At 24.0% G+C, this 10,003-nt stretch overlaps 1 protein-coding gene across 1 annotated transcript; it reads left to right on the top strand.

Moving 5' to 3' along the window:
• Nucleotides 1–7,629: 7,629 nt before the first annotated feature.
• MKS88_000863 (6-cysteine protein) lies at nucleotides 7,630–8,697 on the top strand (the record flags this gene model as incomplete). The annotated part of the gene is made up of 1 exon (XM_067219504.1): nucleotides 7,630–8,697. One exon carries the CDS (start codon nucleotides 7,630–7,632, stop codon nucleotides 8,695–8,697), a length of 1,068 nt encoding a protein of 355 aa, XP_067075231.1.
• Between the last annotated feature and the right edge of the window lie 1,306 nt (nucleotides 8,698–10,003).

Here is a 10,003-nt window from a genome sequence, read left to right as displayed (position 1 = left end):
TAGTTCCATTAAAATATATGGACTCGCTTTATAGCAATTGTCATCAATGAACAATATAATTAAAGTGATAAAAAAAAAGAAAAAAAAGAAAAACAGCATGCAATATATTAGACTAACTATATATCGATTTTAAGATATACTTAAAAACTGTGTTCTCATAATAATTTTCACATACATGAAGTTTTATGTATAAAAAAATTAAGCAAAGAAAATGTATAGCAGTTTTGTGCGTGTTTCTCATAATATTTTTTTTTTTTCCTATATATATATTGTAACGTCAATTCATTAAGGAATTTGAATTTTTACAGTAATTCCCCTGTATATTTACAGCATTTTATTATAGTGTACATTAAATAAGCATGTAAACGTGCTACTATTAAGAAACACTATCATGAAATAGTTTCGACATAACTACTACGTATGCACATATATACTACTATGGGTAAACACATACACACATATAGCAATGAAACATATGTTTTAATTAAAATAAAAATGCCTTATATTTTTATTCGAATGAAAATTTTGAAGAGGACATATTTGGGGCTAATAAAGCGTAACAGCATAGGCTGAATAAGTATTCCACACATTTGTGCGCATAAAAATGTGCATACATATATATATATATACATATATGTTTGTATGTATGTATGCGCATATGTTTTCATGCCCACACATTTGTATGTGTTTATATATGTAATATTTCTAACAGTTGACATCTATATGCACAAAATTAAGGAAGTATGTTCATCAGGAAAAGACAAAAAAAAAAAAGAAAAATAATTATAAATGAATATATATATATATATATATACATACATAAGGCACAAGTTGTAAAAAAGGCAAAGTGAATGATTTAAAATTCAAAGTGGAATAGGCGAAACTTCAATTAAAATAAAAAGAGGTGCATTAGATAGGTGCATATGTATGTATATATGTACAACTTATTTACGTGCATACATTATTAAGACAAAAGGTAAAAAATGAGAACTTTTTAATACTATTGCGTAATGATAAAAACAAAATGTAAGTATTGCATATTTAAAAAAAAATATATCAAGGTTAGGAATTATATTTAATAGAGAATACAAAAGTGAAAAAGGTAAAGAGGTACTCATCATAATTATGTGCTTTATTTAAGTGTCTGAAATAATATGTATATTCTTTAATAATAGTAATGTAATTAATTAAAAGAAAAAACAGAAAATTAAAAATGATATATTAATGTATTTTCAGTCTCAGGCTATTTTTTTTTACTTTTAAGGCACAACATAAATAGGTATAGGGGAAAAGAGTCTGCCATATATACATGTATATATATATGCATATTTATATGCACACATATGTGCATACATTGGAGAGGGGTAGTATTTCATTATTCTACGCTTATTTTTTTAATCAATCCATAACTGCATTTTTAATTAATGAAGAAAGGATTTCACCATTTATTACTTATTTATTATATAATATACGTAAGACATGATCAAGTATAACAGTTGTAATCGTTGTAAACGATTTTTATGAAATATAATATATGCATAAGTTAATATCATATTTTCGCAGAACATATATATTATTATTTTAATGTAAGAGAAAAACATTTAAAAAAAAAAAATACTAAGCATGAGTGACATAAATTAAAAGGGGGGTGTTGATTATGTGAAATATTGTTATATATTAAAACAAATGAAATAAACGAAATGCACTTGTATGTACATGCATATAAATATCTCTACAGATTAAAAATTGAAAAGGAAAACATCTAATATGCGTAATAGGAAATTTAACTATATATGCTTAAAATTACTATTTACTATACATACATATATACATATATAAATACATATACATATATATATATATATATATATATATATATATATATATATATACTGTTGGTACACATATATTTACCCGTAGGTGCATGAAGGGAAATAAATATATTAATGTAATTCTGATCTTATAAAACAACAGCTATATCTATGAAGGTTTCATAAAAATACAAACAGTATACTACGGAAATAAATGTGGAATAAAGCACACAATGAATCGTACGATATGAAATATAATGAACAATAAAATAATTAAGCTTACGGTGTTACGTAAAAAATGTAAAAAAAAAAAAAAGGTAATGATAATAAAAAGGGAAAAATTGCACATGCGAATGCAAGATAACAATACAAAAAGAAAAAGAATGGCATTTCTAGCAAAATTAGAATGATATTTATGATATTACATATGCATTATTATATATAATATATATATATATATATACACATGTATATATACATAGATGTGCCCATACAAACATATGGCTCCTTTAAACATGCACCATTTTTGACATGTACGCATTTGTATAATAGTAAGGTTTAAAAATTAAGGCTTAAAAAATTAAAGATGAAATGGTAGTTTTTTTTTTTTTTTTTTTAATAATTTTATGAATCATTTATATTTGTGAAATCATATGATATTATCTTAAATGTGTATGACACGTTGTGAAATTTATTTTTATATATCTATATATCTACATCTATATATAAAATAATGTATAAATATTGATATACAATTATTATAGGAAAGTCGACCACAAAACATAGTGAAGTAAAATTTAAGAATAAACATAAATGTAAAGGAAGTTATCAATAAGCTCTTATCTAAACACATATATTGTTAAAATGTTTTATTTTATTTTATTTTATTTTTTTAGTGTCATATATCTATTTTCATCAACTTTGCATATTTTTTTTCATTAATAGTAAAGACATTAAAATGAAGTGATACAAGTAAAAAAAAAAAAGATATTTGTGACAAAGCTCAATAAAGCTTAATTGAGAATATTATTATATACTATATACGTACATGCATACATATATTTATATATATGCATGTATGTATATTTATTTACATATTTTTATTATGTATACAGACATTATACATTAGGAATACCAATTAATATATATACATGCACGTATAATTAAGTATTCCTACCGAAATGTATGTGGTCATTTTTTGTTTGTTTCTTTTTCGTATTTGATGAAAATGAGCATCAACATTGCTCATGCTGGTATATGTAAATAAATATATATATATGTGTACATATATATGCACATGTATATATATATATATATATTTATGCATACATGAACAATCACATATGCACATTTGAAAATATTTATACAAATGCATAAAAGGAGAATATATATCTATATATACTTATACATACGTAGAACGTGTGTAGACATCCATAAATAAAAATAAATAAATAAAAATAAAAATAATAAATAAATAATAATATATATATATATATATATATATATATATATATATATATATATATATATATAATATATATATAAGTTAAAATGCATATATCTGTGTATACTTACATATATATACATATGAACACATACGTGCAAATATGCATTTTTATATTTACATATATTTATACATATATACATATGTATATACGTGAACACCTATATGCAAGTGTGCTGAGAATAATACGTTATTTGATATTTTATAGAAGGAAAATGATTTGCGGAAAAACATACAATTTTGTATGTTATTTCACACCAAACAAAATTCCTTTATTCGTATGTTCTTTTAATTATGTATAATAATAAACAGTCGTGGACCACATAATTATACAGTAGTTAAGTCATATATATACATATATATAAATATATGCGTATCCATGTATAAACCGTTCATATATACATAACAGTAAAACTAAAGTGTATTTTTAAAATAGATAAATAAGGTGCTAAATGAGGGAAGTATTTTTTCTTTGAAAATGTATGTTCATTAATTATTCCCAGGGAGAAGAAATTTAAAAAATGAAAACTGCATATCATAAAAAATGTGTAGATATAATAAATCATGCATTCTATAATACTTCCTTAATAGGTTGTAATTATTCTATTTTTTATATGTATCAAAATTTTGAAAATAAAATGTGCGCACATATTTTAGAATGTAAGAAAGTAATTATGCTTTGGAAAATGAGAAAAAGGAAGAGAGAAAAATTGGGAAAAATTAAGAAAACTTTGGAAAAATTAAGAAAAATTTGGAAAAATTAAGAAAAATTTGGAAAAATTATGAAATATTAAGAAATATTATGCAAAATTAAGAAAAATTAAGAAAAGGAAAAAATGAGTAAAAAACGAGGGAAAAGGAAGGAGGAAAAGTAACAAGAAAAATAACACTATTGTATTTATAGTCATAATAAAATACAATCACGTATATCTTCATTAAATTCTTTTCATTTTACATTATAGATAATTTTATATGCATATAATGGATTTGTAAAATTGTTATATATTTTCATTTTTATGTGTAGTTGCATTATATAAGAAATGTATTTTTTTTTTTTCCTTTTTTTTAAATCCTATCTTATAATTTAAAGAGATATATAAACATGTGTATGTATGAATGTAGTTGTATATATGAATATAGGTGTATATATATATATATATATATGTATGTATATACATATATACATGCATATATACGCGCATACACATATATGCAAAAACACACATATAAATACATATAAAACAAAAAAAGAATGAAAAGAGGAATACATCTTCTTAATACAAATAGAGGGAAAAAAAAAAAAATTTTGCATCGATGCACATATTGATTTTTAAAATAAAATAGTTGTAGGATGTTCAAGCAAAAACATTTACTTTTAACACCTTTTCTTGTGGTCTTCGATATTTTCAAGTCCTATTTCATTTTTTTTTTTTTTTTTTTATTTTATTATTTTTAATAAAATAAAAATACAGTGGATAAATCGAATGTATAATAGATAAGGGAATCATATTGTAAAGTCGTAAAAATTTTCTTAAACAAATATGTATGTTCCTTGTTACACATGTATGCGCAAACATATGTATTAGTATACGCATGTATTAGCATACGCATGTATTAGTATACACATGTACAAGCACACATTTTAATAGCCTACACATATATGTTATTTCAATTTTTTTAAGATTCTAAACAATTATATATATTATTTATGAAATTTTAAAAACGTATTCCCAAGGCACATAAAAATTTCGACTATGTGTTAGATGTGGCATGATGAAAAAAAAAAGTTTATATCACATTTTTTTTAAAATGGATAAAGATATACACACATGTGTGCATGTAAGAATAATCGTAGTAATAAATATATGAACACTAGTTGCATATATTGCAAAATGCAAATATAAATAATTCTGTGATTTAACAGATGAGTTATCTTATTTATTTATTTTTTTTGTTCAATGGAATTATAATTTTTACATCTTAGAGATTAGCGTTTTTTTTTTTTTTTTTTTTTTTTTTTTTTTTTTTTTTTTTTTCTTATTTTTTCTTTTATTTCCTTTTATTTTTTATTTAAAATTTTTTTTTCTTTTTTCCAATTAAAAAATTAGGACTTCATCGATGCGACAGTTATGTGCATCGAACTTTTCGCCTTTAAAAAATATATTCTCCACATTGCAGCATTTTAAAGTTGGTAGTTTCTTTTAGCATACATGCATATGTCTATGCATGTATGTATATACGTAAGTTGTGTACGCATGTAAGCATATGGTTGCATTTTTCACATGTATAATCTTTGCCTTGCTGCAAGAAATAAAAATATTTTAAGTATAGGATGTAAAATTGTAGAAGCTATAAACACCTTTATTGGCTCATTCATAAGATATGTCATACTTGCAAAACCTCCTTATAAATTTTTCCTTTTCACATCAAGTGCTAAAGAATAATATACAATAGTGTTTATTTAATACGAAGAGGGGAAGCACATATTTCACGTGAATGTGCAATATATATATACATATATATATGTATAAGTATATATATGTACGTGTACGTTTTAAAGTGATGGAAACGTTACTAAAGCATGAGAAGTAGGCTCAAGTGCGATACTCTTTTGTAATACGCTTATGCGACAAATAAAATATACATCATGTTTGATTTGTTAATATATTTTAACAATACTTGTTTTAATGCTTATAAGTAAAATTGTTCAATATGTGGGTGAACATGTGTTTATATGTATATGTAAGTATGCATGTATATATATATATATTAGCTAAAATTTTAAATTGCTTCATAAATGAGCTCTTAATTCTGTTGGTATAGTAATATTTATGTACATAAATATAATTAATTATAAGCGTACGTAAATATATCGCCATTTGTTTGCACAAAAAGGAATTTTCTTTTTATTATTATTGTTAATGCTATTATGGAATCTAATACAGTATGAAGTTTATAATTGTTTATTCCATATTTAACAAGAATATGTAATTTAAGCCTATTTTTACAATTTAACATAAATCTGTGCGTGTTTGATATGAAAATGACATAATATATGTAACTTGTGCAATGCATGTATATGTAGATAACATGTAGAAATATGTGAGCAATCGAATGAATAAGAGAAAAGGACAAAGATGGCTGATCAATGGTCTGTAACATATCATTTTTGGAATGTAAAAATGTTAACATTTGGAAAAGTATATTTTTTCTCAATTTGCTACCAATTTTTGTGCTCCAAAATATTTTTAAATAGGCATAATTTTGATTATTTTGATTTTTCTTAATTTTTGTTCCTTTATTATTATAATTAATTATTTTGAATTTTTTTTTTTTTTATTGTTGTAATTATGAAGGTTTCTTCTGCTCAAAATGTTTAAGCGTTTCTTGTTGCTTTGAATTGGTACATCATTGAAACATAATGATTTGAAGAACAGTAACTGTTTACATGCATACAGAGAGACACTATGTTTTATTAAATCTTGTTTTTGTAAATTATTATGGAAACACATTTTTATCATACAAAAAAAGTCTATTTTCTACGAAACACTTTATTCATTTTACGATGGAAGTTTTGAGAAATGTTCACGGGAATGGTTTTGCGTTGTATTTGCTTTAATTAGTTATACGGATGTATATGCATATGTATACATATAAATACATATGCATATATATGGAAAAGGAAAAAAATTAATTTATAAAATTACAATTGCATTTTATTAAAAGGTATACATATATATAAGTTTTTTGAGAGCATGCAAAAGACAACATCATGTCATTTTTTGCAGCACACTGACAATAGAACTTGTCATTTTTTTTTTTTTTCCATGTCTTAAAATACATTTTGAATAAACTTGGTTGTTTCAATTCGTCAATATAAAAATAAACTTTAACAAAACTTGTACGTCCCTTTTGAAAAGACGGCATCCTTCTCTGTTCCTTATCACGTAACATTTTATGCACAAACAGGAGTTCACTAATATATGTCAACTTGTAAATTTGTAAACTTGTAAATTTGTATACTTGTCAACTTGTCCATTTGTCAACTTGTAAACTTGTCAACTTGTAAATTTGTCAACATGTAAACTTGTCAACTTGTAAATTTGTCAACTTGTAAATTTGTCAACTTGTCCATTTGTCAACTTGTCCATTTGTCAACTCGCCAATTTGTCATTTTATCAATTTATCAGTTTTTGAATTTATTACTTTGCTAATTTTTTAATTTTTTTTTTTTTTTTTTATTAAATACTTCGTGAAATTCAAATAATACAGTAAAAAAAAAAAAATTTAAGCCCTTTTTTAGCACGTTCGATTATGAATTTCACACTGGTTTCGATTACATCCCTTTTAGTGAGTATATTACATTTAGTAAAGAATGTCTTTTCTTTATATGAAAGGAATGGAATACCTTTATGTTATTCAGAATTTTATGAAGACAAGGAATGTCTCGTGGGTATTGATTTTGGTAAGGGTGTAAACTTGTATTGTCCAACAGATACTTTAGATAATGAAAATAATGGTGTTGCTCGTTTTGACAATTTAGATATAAATAATCTGAACAAATGTTTTAATCAAATGAAAAAAGGAACTAATAATGAAGATAGGAACGATTTGAAAAGTATACAAACATTAGTACCTGACATACTAATAAATAAGAGTAATAAAGGAAGTACATATAATATGTATATACCTCATACTATACAAGAAACATTTATTGCATCTTGTTATTGTATTGATAGAGGGAGACAAAAGGCTCACAAAATGAATATACAATTTTCTAAGAACAGCAAAAATCAAGTTAAAGGATGTAATTTCTATTTTTCAGAAAATGAGAGAAAAAAATATAATTCGAATTCTTTAGAAAAAAATGTAAATTTAAAATATGAAAACAATTGTGATATTAATGGTGAGGCAGAGGATATAATTTCTTTTAAATGTACAGCTATTGATCAAAATAACAATGTGATTGTTTTACCATCATTATGTTTTCATACAGTTCTGACTGATAATAATGAAGAAACACAAATTGAAGGATTAGTTAATGGAGTTAAAGTAATACCCAAACCCTTTTTTTATCATAATGATATAATAACAAAGAATTTTCTGTCTTATATATTTCTGCCATCTCGTATACAAGATAATACAAAAGTAAAGTGCGTCTGTACAATTGCTGATCAGGTATCTGCAAATGTTTATGCTGGTACCCTTTCTTTAAGTTTAATAAAGAACTTTAATTTATATCCTATCAATAGTGCAAATAATGAGACAACAAACGAAAAAATTTTGACTGATCATAGAAATAACCAAGCACAAAAAGGGTCTTCCAAAATAGGACAATATTCCTCCTTTTTATTTTTTATTTTAGTTTTAGCTAGCATTTGATTATCCCTTTGAGTGTATTTATACATTTAAGTGATATAACCCACGTACATTCATAGGCGCATAATGGTGTAATTTTATTTGCTTCCATTCCTGCTCTTCACACGTTAAGAAGTGTTCCAACATATGCAAACAGAAATATAAGAGAACAAACAAATGGAATCTGATATATAATAGTACAACAAATGAACATGAGAAACGATATATATATTTTTTTTAATTTTTTATTTTTTAAATAGGTAACATTTCGCGTAAATGTTCCTCTCATATAATATTGGAACAAATTAATTTCCTCACTGCTATATACAATTCCTCTTTCATTTTGAGCATTTTTTTTAATTTATAATTTTTCACTTGTAATTTTTAATATTTAATTTCAATTCATAATTTTCCGTTTTTTTGTTTTTCCATTGCTTCAAATGATTCGAATAAATAAACCCATAAGTATATTTGTTTACATGTAGAATACTTTTTCTCAAAATTAATTGCTTACAACATTTGTACAACGGTCTAAAAACTGTAGTTGCGAAAGATGTTAAACAATTTCACTTTATCGTTGTAATGTTATAAAATAAGATAAAATAAAATAAAAAGAAGTTCAAAATGTCAGCATGTGGGAGGTTCTCTAAATTATCAGCATCAATGAGAAAAATGATCCTTTTAATTTTTTAAAATTTTGAAAAAATGGAAAAAAACAAATTTATGTGGATTTAAGTAAATTGTGTTGAAATTTTAATTCTTTTTTTTTTTTTTTCACTCTTATTAGTATATCAGCAATGGTGAACAAACAAAGTATATATATGTGTTCACAAAAAAATATATAAAAATATATATATATTTTTTTTTGTTCTTTTCTTTCAATTTATACACTCAATGAATTACAAACAGGTCCTTTTCCTTTTTTTTTTTGAGTATTATGGGCTGCATGCAACAAAAAATTAATAAAGCAAAAGGGGGGGGGAAAAAAGAGGAGAAAAGAGGTCCCTCCTACTTTTGATTATTTACAAACAGCTCGTGCATTTACACAGGTTCTTGCTTTTCTGGCCAAAAAAATGAATTTATGTTTTTTTTCTACACCTCACTCCTTTTTTCCATTTTAAAAACATTAATTTGTGTCGCTGAGAGAAAGTATTAAAATATGATCACATGGATTTATTTAAACGTTGATATTTTGTCTAAAACGCTATATTATATTACATGCTCACACTTTACCCTTTTTTTTTTTTTTTGAGCGTAATTTTAATTACGTTTCGAAGTAAAACATACATTAACACATTTTAATTTTAAAGGAATATAATTTTTTTTTTTT

The sequence above is a fragment of the Plasmodium brasilianum genome, chromosome 3, assembly GCF_023973825.1.
Source record: "Plasmodium brasilianum strain Bolivian I chromosome 3, whole genome shotgun sequence".
In the NCBI taxonomy this organism is placed as follows: Eukaryota; Apicomplexa; class Aconoidasida; order Haemosporida; family Plasmodiidae; genus Plasmodium; species Plasmodium brasilianum.
This window is presented reverse-complemented; position numbering and strand designations above follow the sequence as displayed.